At 39.6% G+C, this 17431-nt stretch overlaps 1 protein-coding gene across 1 annotated transcript in view; it reads left to right on the top strand.

The window, feature by feature from the left end:
• The window catches only part of LOC124851045 (integrin alpha-D-like), a 47341-nt gene extending 31256 nt beyond the window's left edge, over positions 1-16085 (top strand). The window contains 23 exon segments of the mRNA XM_047338461.1: positions 7753-7898; positions 8549-8699; positions 9239-9389; positions 9643-9716; positions 9843-9963; positions 10325-10458; positions 10548-10694; positions 10786-10998; positions 11474-11607; positions 12107-12249; positions 12358-12512; positions 12633-12758; positions 12890-12963; positions 13167-13308; positions 13941-14012; positions 14092-14198; positions 14284-14370; positions 14457-14526; positions 14936-15072; positions 15175-15232; positions 15311-15421; positions 15612-15725; positions 15807-16085. Of these exon segments, the coding sequence (XP_047194417.1) occupies positions 7753-7898; positions 8549-8699; positions 9239-9389; positions 9643-9716; positions 9843-9963; positions 10325-10458; positions 10548-10694; positions 10786-10998; positions 11474-11607; positions 12107-12249; positions 12358-12512; positions 12633-12758; positions 12890-12963; positions 13167-13308; positions 13941-14012; positions 14092-14198; positions 14284-14370; positions 14457-14526; positions 14936-15072; positions 15175-15232; positions 15311-15421; positions 15612-15725; positions 15807-16070 (2931 nt within the window). The 3' untranslated portion in view covers positions 16071-16085.
• Positions 16086-17431: the final 1346 nt, after the last annotated feature.

Below are 17431 nucleotides of genomic sequence, written 5' to 3'. Positions count from 1 at the left end.
CTGTGCAGCTCAGTTGCTGGTTGAAGTTCTCCTGCAGAGGTTGGTAGAGCTTGGATTGCGGAGGTTTCCTTGGTGAGATCGGCTGAGCTGCAACTCTCCTCCATGAAGTTGATTTGAGTTGAAAGAGTGAGTTGGACCGTCGCCCTTCTCCTCTGAGAGGATTCGTGGAAGGAGCGGTGTGCTCCTCTCGAAGAGGTGAATGGAAAGAGAAGATGTGAGCTGGAGAAGCCAAACCTCTCCCCTCGACGGGTCGCATGGAAAAGACTGAAGAAAGGGTGAACAGGCCTTATATTGGCCCGGTGACCTCACAGGTCATGGGGCCCAGAGTGACCAATAGGAGTTGAAACTTGTGTCTCCTGTCGGTTTTCACACCTCTGTGTGACGTTGAGGCCCCCTGGGAGACTGAGTTCTGGAGGGTCTGGTTTTCTGCAGAACAAAGGGACATGCGGCTTCAGGCTTTTGACTGCACATGTAGGCCGAACTTTGTTTCACAAATACCATGTCCCAACAATGTCTTACACATCATGAAGCCTGACTCATGTCAGTTACAACAAATCCCATTAAAACTAAGACCCTATTCAGACCTGGTGTTATCCACATTCTGAGAGGACTGATCACAAGTGCTTTAGCATTCGTGCTGTGGCTTTGTACTCGTGCTTTTGCATTCATGCTTTCTGTCGATGCACTTGTGTGAAGCGTCTCGACAAAAATGTTAAAATGTTAATACCAAGTCTGAGCAGGGTAATGTTGGGACCTGGTATTTGTGAAACTACGTTCGGCCTACATGTGTAGTCAAAAGCCTGAAGCCGCATGTCCTTTGTTCTGGAAAACTGACCTCAGAACTCAATCTCCCCAAGGAGTGCCTCAACGTCACACAGAGGTGAAAACCAACCGGAGACACAAAAGGGTCAACCACTATTGATGCTCTGGGCCCCATGACTATGAGGTCACCAAGCCAATATAAGTGGGTCTCCCTTTTCTTCATTCTCTTTCTCGCCACTCTGGACAGGAGAAGGGTGTCAGCTCTTTCCATACCTATCTTGAGGAGCACACGCTCTTACGAATCCTCTCACAGGAGAAGGGTGGTGGTCCAGCTCACTCTTTCAACTCAAATCAACTTCATGGAGGAAGGGTGCAGCTTCCAGCTCATCTCAACAAAGGAAACCTCCTCGCAATCCAGCTCTACCAACCTTCAGGCGAAGCACAGGTCCTGTCTGACAACGAATGACAAAACTGCTGTACGCTGTAGAACTACAAAGGCAGGTGTTGTGCAATAATGCAACAAGCATTGATACATAAAATGGTGTGCCTTTCAATACAATAAAGTTGGTTATCAAAATAAAATATTGAATATTAATATTAAAAATATTTAATAGTAAATAATAACCGTTAGATTAAAGTTACCTCGGGGCACCACCCTTTAAAGGAAGGAAGCGATAGCCAATTTGTTGATTAAGTCTCTTAAGTACTAACTTCAAATTTGGAACTCTGATTAACAATTAAATTAACAACTATAACCAAAATTACCATATAGATAGTTAGCTAAGTTGAAGGATATGAAGTTCTTGACAGTGAGGTTGGCAAAATTTACTTGGCAACATTAATAAAAAAACATTTGTGAAAACATTTATTATGAATATAATAAAGTATAAACACAAAATTACTAGAGTTAACCCACTAAACAGAGATAGGTATGTGAGTATGCGTGTGTGTGTGTCTGTGTGACTCAGCATGCTTCCAAAATGGCGGCTGGCCAAAGAGATAACACCCTTCCGCCTTCGGAGTGTTTTACGACATGTAGCGGGTTCAGAGATAATTAGGTGCTGCGCATGCATCTAGTAACTTTCTCTAATTTGGCACACACACATACACACGCTTATCTCAGCACCTATCTCTCTGACCCCCGCCATATGTCATAAACATTCTGAAGGGGGGGGGGAAGCGTTATCTTTAGAGTTATTTATTAAATATTAAATGCCGAAAGGCACACCATTTTATGGTATCACGTTTAATGCATTATTGCACAACAGTAACATAGCTTGAAGGATCCTCACCTCCATTCTTACTGCCCTTCCCCCAGCCTGGCACCATCGACTGCCAACGAGAGGATCTGTCATTCTCGTGTTTATCAGACACACAGGCTGGATATAATCTATGTAGCTGACGGGTTTCTCCAGCTGTAGTACAGCAATGTTAGAGCCTGTAAATTTGCTCAGGATAATCTTCACAACACCCACAGAACTCTCAAACTCTTCAGAACTGACCACAAGTCGCTGGCCAAGAAACACTCTCCAATCGAGAACATTTGGACTGGAGCTGTAAGGAGTATAAAAACACATCTTTAGAAAGTCATGTCCGATGGCAAATATTTGTAAATAATAAAAGTAAATTACGTCCGATTGAAATTGTAAGGATTATTCTCATTCTGATTATTGTTATTCTAACCCAAATGAATTGGGTTTTTGAGGGCTTTAACATGCTCAAAGCACCAAGTTTGAGGAAAATTTAGAAAGTGGTGAAAATTAAAACGTATTCTGGAGTAATTTGATAGGCGTAGCAAAATGGCTCAACAGCTTCTACCTGGGCAGCATCCTAGTTTTTAATTATGTTTTTATAATAGGCATGTTCATGAGTTGAGCAACAAGAGAGCAATATGTATCCAGTCAACTAATTCTTTTCCCTTTCATTGTTTGTAATTTTTAATATACATCACACATTGCCCGTTATCAAGTCCCTTAAAGATGTCTTATTTTCATCATTAAGAAAACGAGTAGGAATCAATGAAAACTTGATTGAAAAATGCATATCTAGCTGATCCATATCCACACCAACATTTTATGGATTCCTTCTTGACCCTACGAGGTTTTATGGTAATCCGTCAGCACAGTTTTTTTTTGCATAATCCTAACTGACAATAAACAAATAAACGAAAACATAACCTCTCTCTCTGAGGCAATAAAGTCAACAGATATTGACTCTCCCCGCTCATAGTGCCGACCTCTTTCTCTCAAATGGGGTGCGATGAGACAGAGGAAGTCCAGCAAAAGAAGAAATGGAGCTGCGTGATATTTGACTTCCTTACTGCCCAAGTTTGCATTAGTAAAGGACAACATCCTATACATCTCAAAACAAGTATATTTGTTTTTTTATTTTAATCTATTGTGATGGAAATTCATCTTGAGATTTGAAATAATGAAATTCTCAGACTGGAGTTGCCTTTGAGTCTTTTTAATAGTAAGCTCTGCAGAGGTTACACAACAAGCACGGGTGCTCAAAGTGGAAGTTCACAAAAGCCAGAACTTATACAAAAGGCGTTTCATAAAACATAATATGAAAAAAAATGCAAATCATCATCTGTGTCTTTCTGCTTTAGCAGTTGAAAGAAAACATCACCGAATAAGGGCATACACCCTGTTTAGCAAGGTCATAGCTGTGAGACACCACCAAATAAGGGTTCCATCCTGTCAGGTAGACAGTATCACAGCAGTGATGACACCTGGTCAGTGGAATTTTCCACCACACTATAGAAATAAATCCTGATGTTTTCTTACTGCTGTGGATGTAACCTTGAATTTAAAGTGACTTTATAGATTTTTGGTATAAATAAAACTCCTTCACATCTGTGTCTGCATCCACTTCCCCTTTTCCAGCAAAAAGTGCCACAACAGCCAACAAGAGCTGAAGTTAAGGTTTTATTCTGGTGTCTTTTTGAAACATGTTCTTAATCTCTTGAATCATAATAAAAAGCTGCCTGTGCTTCCTGCAAGTGATGACATATTGTGACTATAGCCCACATTAAACAGAAAGGGTTAGTATTGTGACCCCACCTACTTCGAGTTCTCTCACATAACTTTTAAGCAGTCCTTTCACGATTTCTGCACACGCAGTAATAGAAATAGTCACCTCTCTTCCACATACATTCATGTGAGCAAACCATCGCACTTTATGCATTTTTCCGACAGGATAACACAATGGCCTGGATATTTGCTGCTGCAGTATTCATGTCAGGTAAGAAAACTTGCAGGTTTTTCTCTTACATTGTCTTTTTTTTAAAATAAAATAATACACCATCCCTACAGATGTAGAAAAAGTTTTTCTATATATTTGTGAGGCAGTAACAATGTAATCTATTTTGTTTAGTGACATTTAAAGTGTTCCTGCAGAAATGCTAGTATTTGCCTTGTTTTAAAAACCACCAGAGCTAAAGGATGAATGAACAATAATAACAACATTTAGAAAATATAGACCACACCCCAGACAGACCCCAGTCTCCATATTGATCCCATTTCAACTGCTCATACTGAGTAGATACATCGTTTTGACCATTTGATTCATTGTGTTTGTTTAACAGCATCTATCATTCAAATGACCTGCGTGCAGGTGCTATATGAATAGATCAATTCGGCAGGAATCTGGAAAATAATCCACAGGAACACATGAGAAGAGGCTAAACCTTATCATGGACCACCCAGTTATTATCTATATCTGCTCGTCCTGTGCAGAGGGAGACTGGGGACATTGCTCACCCTGACTCCTCAATCTTTAGAGGCAGACATCTTGAATTAAAATGAGGTGTTTTACATTTAGAAATTGACCATAAAAGAAGCTGGCTGCAAAAAAGCTGTAAAGCTATAAAAAGTCATGTAATGTGCGTTTGCCTAAATGACTTGTAGAGCATTCTACTTATCTATCTCCCACATCTATTTTGTGCTATGTATTGTGCTTATATGTGTTTGCAGTGTAAGTTAGTATAAAGCTGGTTTATTAAATGGCTTAAAATACAGCGAGTGTCAGAAGAAATGAAAAGCAATACAAAAGCAGCACTGGTGACAGAAAAGCAGAACAGGTTTTACTTTTATGCAAGATTTATGCAAATATACACATGATGTTCAAAACGTACAAGATACCAAAATATCGTAAAAGTCACAGACATCAGACACGTGAGGTTCAACGTCATCTGTTCTCCTGCTGTTCACCATGAGAAAATCATTTGTCAGACGGTTGAAGAGTTCGTATCATGTTGACCATTTGTGGAGAATCCAAAAAAGGAAAAAGACATATCAATGTACAATAATAGCACGTGTAGAAGGAAGTCGTGCTTGTTTCCATGTGAAGCACAACACTATCAGTATTTGATGGTGAAAAACTGTTTCTGCTTTTACAAATTACTCAGAAGTTAACAAAGAGGTAGTAGCTGTCTCATGAATGTTTAAATTGCATGTTCTTACAAACATCTGTCACAGACGTGAACAGTAAAAAAACACAAACTCAGTTTCATTTTATGAAGAATCTTCACCGCAGATAAACCAGGTGGAATGAACACATAGTTTTCTAACTTCACTCTGCAGCAAAGACTGTTCATGAAACACAACGTCCAGCCCACGAAAGATAAAACAGTGACGTATTGATGGGACACCTGTTTGATGTACCAAATTTAAGTGAGTCTAGGAGTTTGAAATGCTCTGACTTTGGTGCCCCCTAGTGGTGTTATCCAAACAGACAATGTGGTAACCCTCAGTTCACACCATTGTAAACCAAACACAAACTGAATGCCACACATGGAGTCTATAGATTTTCCTAGAGACTAAAATTCTGATGAGTTTTAAAGTTGTTATAACACTTCATCAAATATGATTCTGATCTTATCATTTCTGCGTTTCTCAGTGTTGAATGACTCTATGTTTCAATACTCGGCGCTGGCTTGGAAATCCTGGGACAACAGGTCGCAGAGGTTTATGCTGCAGGTGGTGCAAAGACAGTCAGATTAAGTCAGTCATACGCCTCACAGCTGCAATAACATATGGCATTTCTTGATGAAGAAAACAGCTGCCGTGTGGCGAGACAGATTGTACATATTTCTCTGGGTTTTATTTCTCAGCCGTGCTCATCAGCGCTCCCCTTGAACAGTATTCACAATTGGGAGGGAAAATATACAAGTGCACTACAACCTGCGAAGTCTCTGCCATTTGAAGGTAGGCGGCTGTTAACGTCTCAGAAAGACCAGAAACAGGTATTTTGACACCAGCATTAGTATCATATGAGCATCATAACACAAGTGTTCAATGTTTTCTATTCAGCGCCAGAATTTGCAGTCAACATGTCCCTTGGTTTGACAATGTGAATGACCCCATCTCCGCGAAGCACTATGGTGAGTTGTTAAACTTCACAGATTTCAAGACATGATTAAAATCAATATAGAGATCAGTCAAAGTCCAATTCAGTAGCAGGATTTATTCACTTCTTATCACTTTCTTGTAGCCTTGCAGCAAGCAGTTGTTTTAGAAATGACTACACAATCAAATAGTCCGCTAATTCATCAGGATGATATGATCTCGTCTCTTTTCAGGCATGTGGCCCAACCATCCCAAAGGATTGCAAAAGTATCACCATGTACAGCGGCGCATGCTTCCAGATTGACCGGTTTGATCGGTTTGGATCCGCGGTGCCGCCGTCCTCTCCAGGTGAGTTTGTGAAAATGTCCCATGATACAGGTAACGGTGGGAATTACCTGCTGATATTGCCACTACTCAAGAAAAAGTACAAGTACTGTGTCACTGGACTTAAGTGGATCTTTCAAGCATCTGTTCTTTAGTTGAGTAGTTTTTTTCTGATGACTTTTGACTTCAGGGTTAGGGTTATTTGTATTAGGGTTTCATACAAATATCCGTACTTTCTACTGTCTTCATTTATTTGTGGGGAATTATGTCTGTGTTCTTATATACATGACCACTCAAAGCGCTTTACAGTAAAGTTTATGCACAGACATTCATACAGTGCATCTATGGGCAGGACTCTTTCTATGAGGGTTTCAGTATCCGTATCTTGTCCAAGGACACTTTGGAATGCAGGGAAGACTTGGATCGAACCGCCGACCTTCTGGAGACCTTCAGATTTCAACCTCAATAGACAATAACACAGAAAAGATGACTCCTTGTTGTATATCTATCAGTGCAATATCATGCATGACATACGTAACACAATGTAAAAAAAAGACGTATCAAGACAAAACAGACAAGAGAGGGAGACTCAACCGCGGAGAGGAGGCACGGCACATTTGGCCGAGACGAGGAGTGACAACATGGAAGAAAGCGAAGAATCAGCCAACATCGCTGAAAACGTCCACGACGAAGCAGAACAGAAACACATTCCCCATCCGTGGTGTTATTTAGTGAAGAGTTCTTCATTCACTTATTGTAAACTTTTCCTCTGAACACATTCATTCATGCTCACCAATGTTTTCTTGCTTTTTTGTTAGATTATTTTTTATCTCATTTGAAGTGAGGAGTAGTTTAAGTCAAATAGTCTCAGTTTGCTAAGCTGTTGGAAATGACGTTCAGAGGGGCGGACTAGATGGCTGCAGTGTAGCTCATAAACCCTGCCTCCTCCATGTTAACAGACAGGACAAAGTACACATCAAATAGATTTTTGTCAAAGATGTGCTATGTGGATTTTAACAAATGATTCAGATTCTGGCCGATGTCTTTTGACAGAGTGCAGGCAAGCAGATATTGCTTTTCTCTTGGATAGTTCAGGCAGCGTAAACTATGGAGATTTTCAAACAATGAGACATTTGTGAAAGCTGATGCACGCCCATTTGTGGAAAAGATACACAGTGTGTTTGAGACGATGTTTCTCCTGCCACTTAAACTATTACACACTCAGATAATTCACTGAAAGATCAAATTCTACAGTTTGTCACTGCCTCCATGACTGTTAGATATTATTTGTATTCTTCTTCTTCTCTCTTTGCAGTTTGCTGTTGTACAGTTCTCTTATGATGTCACTGTTGAATTGAACTTTCGTGACTTTTTCTCATCTGGACGATGGCAGTCGAAAATCAATGGAATAAAACAAAAAGGCAGCACAACTAACACAGCTAGTGCCATCGCAGATGTGGTGTAGGTGCTGATGTAATGCTGATGTGATAATGTATATGAAATGGTGGTTTAATTTTTGACACAGTAGCAGTTAACACACTTTTGAGGGTGTAGTTTGTGGTGTTGTGTGTGTAGTTTGTCTACCGTGCAGTGGACGAGACAAACCCCAAACTGAGCTAGACATAAAAATAGGGCTTGACAATATGACAAAAAGTTATACCAAACTTTCCACATCAATATCGATAATTATCACAATAAATGTCACATTTTAATTTCTGTTAAGAGTAAAAACAGTTTTTTGCTCCTAAGAGAGGGTTGTGGTTTTAAACAAACTTGATAAACAACACAACATTTTTGAACGTATGTGTTATACCTCCTCAATTTGCACAATGTATAAGCAATATAGTGACTGAACATTTGTTATATTGCTATTGATGGAAATTATATTGCAATAATTATTGATATTGTTTAATTTCCCAGCCCTACATAATAGATTTATATTCTTGGATAACTGGTAAAGCTAAATGTGGGAAATGAAGTCAGTTGCATAATGAACATATTTTCAAACATAAATAAAATGCAGATTTCCAGAGATGAAATTGTTATGTTATGTTATTGACCAAAGAACTGGACAAACGCGTATTGAAATGATATTGTTTTTGTTTTGGCAGCCAAAATGTTTTCACATCAGCAGGAGGTTCTAGACCAAACGTGAAGAAGATCCTGATCGTCATTACTGATGGAGAATCTACTGACAGACATAACTTGCCATATGCAATAAGCTTAGCTGAGAATGCAAAGATTGTTCGATTTGCTATTGGGGTAAGTTCAGTTCATTCCAATGAGCAAAATGTGTTTTCCAAAAAAGGCATTGTTTGTGTTTTTACCATACATGCAGACATACAGTTACATGATACTACCCTGTGAATTTTAAGTGAAAGTTCATAAATAAGAAGTTTACAATCCTTCACCACATCTCATTAACACCAATTTTTAAAATCTCTGCTCTTGCTGCCTTCAGAATTGATTTTGAAAAAAGTTTATTGGTTTAAAAATCTCTTAAACCTATTTATGTGGATATCAAACTCAAGACCTACCTTTTTAGTCAGACTTTTCATTGAATTTTACTTATTAAGCTCCCTCTTAATTTGTCTTTTTTACAGATATATCTTTTCATTCTTTGTTATTTTTGTATTAAATGAATTACTCTCTTATTTACCTTCTCTGAATTTTTTTACATAAATACCTTACTTTTTAACTCTGGTTTCGTGATGAGTGCAGGTGGATAAACTATCTATGAACGAGTAAAAAAATCAACTCTGTTGAACAGCATTAAAACTATTTTCTCAACATGCCTCTAGGTGGGGGGAGCGTTCTCTACCCCAGAGGCGAAACAGGAACTGGACTCTATTGCATCTTCGCTCTCGACAAATCACGTGTTTCGAGTAGGGAGCTTTAACGCACTTGATGCAATAACGAAGAATTTGCAGGACAAAATCTTCTCTATTGAGGGTACGGATGTAAACTTACAGCTTAAAATCCCATTTACATTCTCAGTTGACAAATATTAGCGTTGATGTTGTTTATTGAGCTCCTTTCATGATGCACATCCAGTTCTTATGTTATGTTTTCAAACACTGAAATAATAATTGTATTAAAATAAGTTGAACTTGTTTTAACGAGCTTGCCACTGTAAATCCATTCAACAACAGCGGGTATGTAACTGTGGGATTCAGCTCAGTGCTCATTTCTTTTGCTGTTTCAGGATCTCAGTCCACTGGAGAGACACTGAAAATGGAAATGGCTCAGGCGGGATTCAGTGTGGCTTATGTGCCAGGGGTAATAATAATCAAAGACACCGACACCTGCCTTTGTGATAGAAAGGCTACACACAGGCAACATATTTTGATTCTATAATGCATTTAACTTTCGCTTTTGTGGGCTGATTGTGGTTCTGAATTACAGGGAATTCAAATGGGCACTGTTGGCGCCAACCAGTGGAAAGGAGGCTACATGGAATACACATTATCAGGCCAGAAGCTGAGTTCATATGAGCCTTTGTTCATGGAACAAGACAGTTATCTGGGTAAGAATTTTACAGTAATAACAAACTAATACACACGTGATTAGTACTTTTCTACTGTAACCCTCCCTCCAACGCTAACGACACGAATTGAGCAAAAAAAGGTAAAAAGGCAAATGAAAAACAAGGAGTCAGAAAGTACTGTACATGCAAGGGTCATGTGAGTAAAACATGTTCACATGTCATACATGAAGCTCCAAAAATCACCAAAGTTACATTTAAAGGTAAATTAGAAACCCTTCAAAGAAAAGAAAAACACTACACCCACTACTAAAGTTAGTTAGTTTTTATAAATGACTCTTTTGTCAAGTGTAGCTAAACCTTTGGATGTTTCAATTTATTTGCTTTGACTCTTAAATTTCAGGTTACTCCATGACTATCGCGAAAACCAGACAAGGCCAATTGACAATTGTTGGCGCTCCGAGATATCAACACAGAGGACTTGTGATGGCAGTTCATGAACAGATCAATCAAAAGATTGATCCCTTTGACTGGCAGGTGCGTGGTTTCTGATCGGATATATAGACAATAAACGTGTACATAGATCTGGAACAAACAGTCTTGTTTTCTTCTTGTTTCTTAAACAGTTTCAGACTGGTGGATATTTTGGGGCAGAGGTTCGTGCCATGGATGTGAACAATGACGGATACACTGACCTAATCCTCATATCTGCCCCTATGTACAAGGAAGCTGATAGAGAGGGAAGAGTTTACGTTTGCGGTTTAGCTCATTTGGTAAGTGACCATTTCTTCTAGTGCCATTAAATTAATTTTTTTTTCTTAACATCCAGGCAAACGTTGACTCTCCTCCATATATTTTGAACAGAGGGTCGAGTGTCACTTCGAATCTCCGTTAGTGCTGAGAGGGGATGAGTCCGACCAGGCGAGGTTTGGCTCTTCTCTCGCTGTGCTGCCTGATCTCAACGCAGATGACCTCAGGGAGGTGGCAGTTGGTGCACCTCTGGAGAACGGTGGTCAAGGCAGCATCTACATATTCCACGGCGAAGGAGGAAGCAGAGTCAGTTCGACTTACTCACAGGTGAGTAGGCTCAAAAAAAAATTCAATGTCCCCCTCGGGTGAAAATCATAAAAACATATTCATATGTCAGGGTTTGACATGATCGAAGACAAGAGTTTTTCCACCATAAAGCTGCAGTAAACAAATGCCAGTTAGAAAAATATGGATACAGCCGGGGTTTGTGATGTCACAAACCTAAGAAACCAGTACTGTCAACTTGTGGGTGGGGCCAAGCAGCTGAAAAAGGCTCTTCACCTGCAGGTGGCGCTGTGAGGGTTGGGATATTGGGGGCAGGGCCTGGGCCATAAGGTGTAGAGTTAAGTTGTTTCAAGGCCGTGAGGGGAATTTTTTCATGTCAAACCTTTTGAATATGTTATTATGAAGAACAAAGAAGAGTTTAAGGGGAATTAAGTGGGACTGTAACAAATTCAGTCTGTGAGGCCTAATTCTTTTCGATAGATTAACATATTTTATCTAAAATACTTAAATTCCACAGAAAATTGCTGCCTCTGAAGTCCGGCAACAACTTAGGTTCTTCGGTATGTCAATCAGTGACTCGTCTTTTGACCGCAGTGGCGACAGTCTGCCTGACTTAGCAGTGGGGTCAAAGGGCACAGTTGTCTTACTCAGGTTTGTACAAGATTCTACTGTCTGTCATTATAACAGTCCTTTGTTAACCTACTAATTTTGTTCATTTGTAAACTTATAATTTATAAGCTTACAATTATATAAAAATATAATTTATAGCATAGACTGTATAGATTGAAGGTTTGTTAGCTCCCAAAAGTGAAGCCAAAGCTTCTTGATTACCACCTGGTGGCTGGATGCAGTATATGTCATAAACCTTTACTTGAAAAGTTTACAAACTTTTTTTGTCTCAACAGTGTCACAGCTCTTGTCAATCAGATTTATTTTTGTCTTGAAATTAGTTCACCTACTCCTCCATGTTCGTTGATAGGACATGGCCCAAATTAAACAGTCAGAGTGCACGTCAAATAATGTTTTCTCACGTTATTCGTTAGATCTTATCACACTGATGTTTTTCCAAGTGTTCGTTTTTAATATTTTGTTGATTTGATGCTATGAAAACATGGTGGTCCTCATTTTTTCCTGCTCTATCCATTCCCAGGTCAAAGCCTGTGGTAATGGTAGAGGCTACGATGTCGTTCAACCCAGACCAGGTCCCTACAAAAAACCCAAACTGCCAGAACCCACTGGAGAACACAGCTGAAATCTGCTTTACCATGACCAAACTTTCTACAGTTTCCACAGGTTACTCATTCCTCTCACTTTTCTTGAACCACAGAGCCACTGTCTATCTGTTGAAATACATGTCCGTGTACATGAGTAATATGTAGATTCAACCGTCATTCATTCCAGCTGGAGCAAAGATCAATTATACTTTAACACTGGATGCCACCCGCAAGGTCCCAAACAACAGAGCTTACATCAAGGACAAACAACGAGAGAAGACCGGGTCAATTGAAGTTGACTTACAAAGGCCAAAATGCTTCCCAGTGAAATTCTTTATTCAGGTGAGTTGTTAACATCAGATTATATCACAACCCAAAGAGGTTTCCGTCTGAAAAACAAAACAAAACAAACTCACGGAGTTCAAACTAACGGTATTTCCCAACTGTGCCCTCCTCTCGCAGGCTTGTCCTCAGGATGCTCTCAATGTACTTAGAAATGAGCTCAGATTCACCTTTGACGGTATTCCCTCTACTACAAACCTTAAACCAAGTCTGGCCCAGCAGGCTCAAACTACCACTTATCATTCTGTAAGTGACCTTTAAACAAACTTGCAATAAATGTCGATTTAACTGAACAGAGTGAGTAAGTGAACAGCTTTAATTTGAACTTTTATGAATTCTTGTCATTGTCATGTTTTTCTTCATGCTCTCTTCCACAGTTGAAATTTGAGATCAACTGTGGCACTGACAACAAGTGTGTAGATAACCTGAAAGTGGATTTCAACTTCAACAGGTGAGAACCAAAAGTGAAGCCCAACCTATGGGTGTGGGCAAGTTTACATTTCTCTTCTCTACAAGAACATGTCTGGCATAGTAGACTGTGAGCATCTAGCTGAGGGGATCGCTATAAAGTGCAGCCTCACCGAGCTGCTAGCACAAAAGGAGACTATTAGATTATTGTTTTTCTGTGCCTTCACCTTCCCTTTTCTCTGTCAGCTCCTCAGAGTTGAAGGTGGGCATTGATGAACTGTTGGACGTCACAGTATCAGTGGAGAACCGAGACGAAGACTCCTACAACAGCTACGTGAAACTTACGTACCCAGCTGGGCTCTCCTACAGGAAGTTCACAGGTTTGCAGGTAAGGGCTCATTCGTTTAACGGTCACTGCCGACATACTTCCAATGCGTCGTTTACATTGGTATGGTTGTTAAGCTGTACATCCACTAGAGGGCAGCACCGAGTCAAGAGTTTCAAATCTCTCCTCACAAAGTTCCGCCATTGCTGAAATGTCTTCCTCATGTCCTGTCTCGCTTAAACGATTGGCTACATTGCCCCCTATGATTACCGGTGGTACTGCTCCATTTTGTCTGTTTTATCAATATCCATAAACCTTCAGAAGATGTGCACAAAAACGAAATAAAGATTAAATGAATGCAGAATACGGACAAGGCTCCATTTTACGTATACATATCTAGCATTGAGCAAAAATTAGCCGTAAACCATTAGCATCTGATCTGTTATAATGGATTTCTTGACCGTGTGTATCGGTCTTGATTCACAACAAAACATCTAAACTGCGCAGACTGGCTATTCTCAAAATTATGCCAAAATATAAAGATGGCAGCACCCTTACTTTTAGGTTCAGGGTATTTAAGGCTCATTCACGGGAGGAAGTGGAGACACATTGCTGATTTACAGATACAGTCTACCGCTCACACAGCAATTCAGCTTTAAATGTGCTGTTGTTTCATTGATTGCCTTTTAATGAAGGGAAGAATCGAGTGCAACTCCTTGGACAGTGAAGATGGCTTATCACGAGGAATGACAACCTGCACTATTGCTGCTTGTTTTCAAGAAGCGACACTGAGGTTTGTGTTGTTGTAAACAGTACATCTCTTCCCATTGCTGCAGCAAAACGCAGAGACAATCTCACCCCTCTTTCATTACAGGCTTTGTTCACACATCCTATGGGATCGAAAGCAACAGACGATTTGACAGGAAGATTTTTATCTCTGCAAATGCTTCCAGGTACTGTGCCTGTCTATAATGTTTAATATTCATATTACATCACTAATACATAATTCACAGAGTTAATTTCACTTCTCTCTTTTAGTGAGAATCAGGAACATTCCACTTCAAGTGAACTTTACCAAATGAAATGGTTGGACGTGAAGTACAGCATTTTGGTCACGATTGAAAGGTTTGGTGTTTTTATTTCCTGTGTTAGTCAAAGAAATCACTTCAAAGTGTACACTCTATTACCTGAAATTAAAACATCTGTTTCAGCTCCCTCAGCTACAACAACTTCACATCTGGAAAGAACGATGTGCTGAAACCTCACAAGCAGTCAATTGTGGTAAAGTATCTCCTCACATGATCATATCCTTCGCTGAGGCCCAACTGTCCCCTTATCAAACCAAATTTAAATTCACTAGATCCTAGATGTTTTAACTAGATCTGCACCAAATTACACACGCTCATCAATATCAGCCCCCTAAACATGCCTGGTTTAGTTTCAAGATCCATGAAAATAAGGAAAATGTAGAAAATATTGCAATTTTAAAGATTAAAAAAGTATACACATCAAAATTTAATGGATCCTTTCACCAAGCTTCTTTCTCTTTTCTTGCGTAATCCTTCTAAATATCAAACAAACCCTGATGAAAACATAATCATCTTGTGAGTTTGCTCTTGTTCATCATCTGGATCCTGATGCTTGCTCAGCCTCTTCAGATCAATCCTTTCCTTTTCTCCTCTTCTGACAGGTCACAAACAACATCAGGGCGCTGAACTTCACGGTGGTGATCAAGGTGCCTGTCAAGCTCGGCGATAAAGACATCTGGGTGGATTCGAGCAGTTTGCAGGTGACGTTACTGATCCCAGAAAAGTCTCTCATGTCGCTGTTGCAGCCTCAAGAACGGGAGGGACGTGGTCACATGAGAACCACATCTGGTCGTCTGTTAAACTGACGCAAACCTGTTCTATTCCATTCCAGACTGCGAAGCAGGCCGAAACGTGCTATCACAGACTTTGTTGCTATGATAAAGGAGAATAATGTAGTGGTGAGTATACTATCTACAATTGGGGATTGAAGTACTTACACAGTATTACAACTTCTGTCGTCTCTTCCTCACCCACAGGACTGCTCTGTAGCCAGGTGCGGAGTGTTCAGGTGCAGTAGGTTCATGGGAAGACTGGAGAGTAAAAAGTACAAAATCTCTGCCAACATCAGTTCAGGATGGATAGAGCAGGTAACTGATGTGCATGTGTCACATTGTAACATGCATTTTGAACAACTGTGATTGTTCAAACTGTGAACAACAATGATTTTACAACTGATGCTCATTCTAAAGTGGTAAAATTACAGTAATTTACTAAAGAAATTGAACGTCACCAAAGGTAACGTCGTTCTCATCACGAAGTCTTTCATTTTTTAAACAGATTGGACTCGACTCTGCAAAATTCCTCTTGACCAGCACGGCTACTCTGGAGTACGACACAAACCAGTACATCTTCTTTTCTACGGGGTCTAATAACAAGCCTCCGATTCACAAGGTGATTCCACATTGTATTTATTTTACTTGTCTTTCTAATAAGCTTGATTTTGATCCACCTTCATGTCATTTCATGTCTCAGATTGAAGCCGAGATAGAAGTTTATCCACAACCAGATTTCACCAAAGAAATCGTCGGGGGATCGCTGGGAGGGTTAGCTCTGCTGGCTCTACTCACTGCTGGCCTGTATAAGGTGAGACTCTCGAAATATATACATTATTTTAGTTTATTATACAGCCTTATGGAGTCAATGAACGGTGTTCCACCCCCAATAAAAGTAAATGAACACTATCCTTTCATTTTTGAACTATTCAGCAGTTATTCTCTTCTTTCCCTTCATGTATGAAGCAGCTTTAATGCAGGATCGAAGTGTTTTAATGTCACTTTCTTTCTTTTCTTCTCTCAGGCTGGTTTTCAAGAGTAAATACAAAGAAATGATGAATGAGGCAGAAGAAGCAGCAGAACCAGGGGCTAATGACTGCAGCCACGCAGAACAATAAGTCACGGCGCTGGGGTGGCGCGAGCGGCGGAGAGGATTGATATACCACTGCCAAGCCCCAACAGTCCTCTTACATCCAATCAAGCCGCACCAATTTGTTTATTATTCCTGCAAACTATCTGTGCTCCTTTGTGTTTTTTAGGTGGAAGTGAAAAAAACACAATGCACTTGGATCTGCTGGCTTCTGCTTATCATCAAAACCGCTACATTAAAATATGCTTAGGAGCAGCTTCTCTTGCTAAACTGAATTGCTTTTTTTTCTGAATGAACGTAAATAAACATTTGTTTTATGCTTCATTAATATTTATTTCATGACTCAATATGACTTTTATAATGTGACTCAAAGAAAATAGGCATGGTTTGATGGAACAGAGAATAAATACTCTACCTCATTCAGCTGGATTAACACATTTTGAAAAAATTAGCATTTTGCAGTACAATTTGTCTACAGATTTCTTACAGTAAAATACCTTCTGTTAGGTATATAAACATTTGATTGGAAGTGCCTCATGTTGTATTCTCTTTTGTTTGACCTGAGTATTGTCAGTGCATTTACAGTATTGGACTATTTCACGCAGCTTCAACAAATACCACATCATTAAACATCAAAACTAAAGAACAAGGAAAATGCTTTTTCTGCTGCATTTGCTGTTGTAGACGTTGCAGGAGATGGCATATCACCAACTGTCTCCTTCGATGACGAATCTTGAGTTTATAAATGACTGAATATCTGCCATACGGATTTATTCCTCATTGTGACAGCGTAGCCCCTGGAACCAAGTGAGTCTGATTTATAGAGCGAGAGGCCGCCCCTGATCCCCCTGCAAAGAGAAAAAGAGAATTCAACATCAGTCAGGTCCTGATCTGAAACCTTCTTCCCTGATGAGAAGAGCAATTCAATTTCAGAAACTCAGGTGGATGGGAAACTTTTAGTTTTTACCTCTATGGCATAAGTGCAAATGTTGTCTGAATCAGAAACGCTCCCACAGTTTACCACTTGAGTTTCAAGGTCTCGCAGACTTGAGCCAGCTTTGTCAGCACCTTAAAAACACAAGAATACAGTTTTTGTGAATTTTCAGTGTATGTTGTTGTGCAATAATGCATTAAACGTGATAACATAAAATGGTGTGCCTTTCGGCATTCAATAAATTTGGTTATCAAAATAAAATATTGATAGTTAATATTAACAATATTTATATTAAATAATA

Source organism: Hippoglossus stenolepis, chromosome 21 (genome assembly GCF_022539355.2).
Source record: "Hippoglossus stenolepis isolate QCI-W04-F060 chromosome 21, HSTE1.2, whole genome shotgun sequence".
NCBI classification, from domain to species: domain Eukaryota; kingdom Metazoa; phylum Chordata; class Actinopteri; order Pleuronectiformes; family Pleuronectidae; genus Hippoglossus; species Hippoglossus stenolepis.
This window is presented reverse-complemented; position numbering and strand designations above follow the sequence as displayed.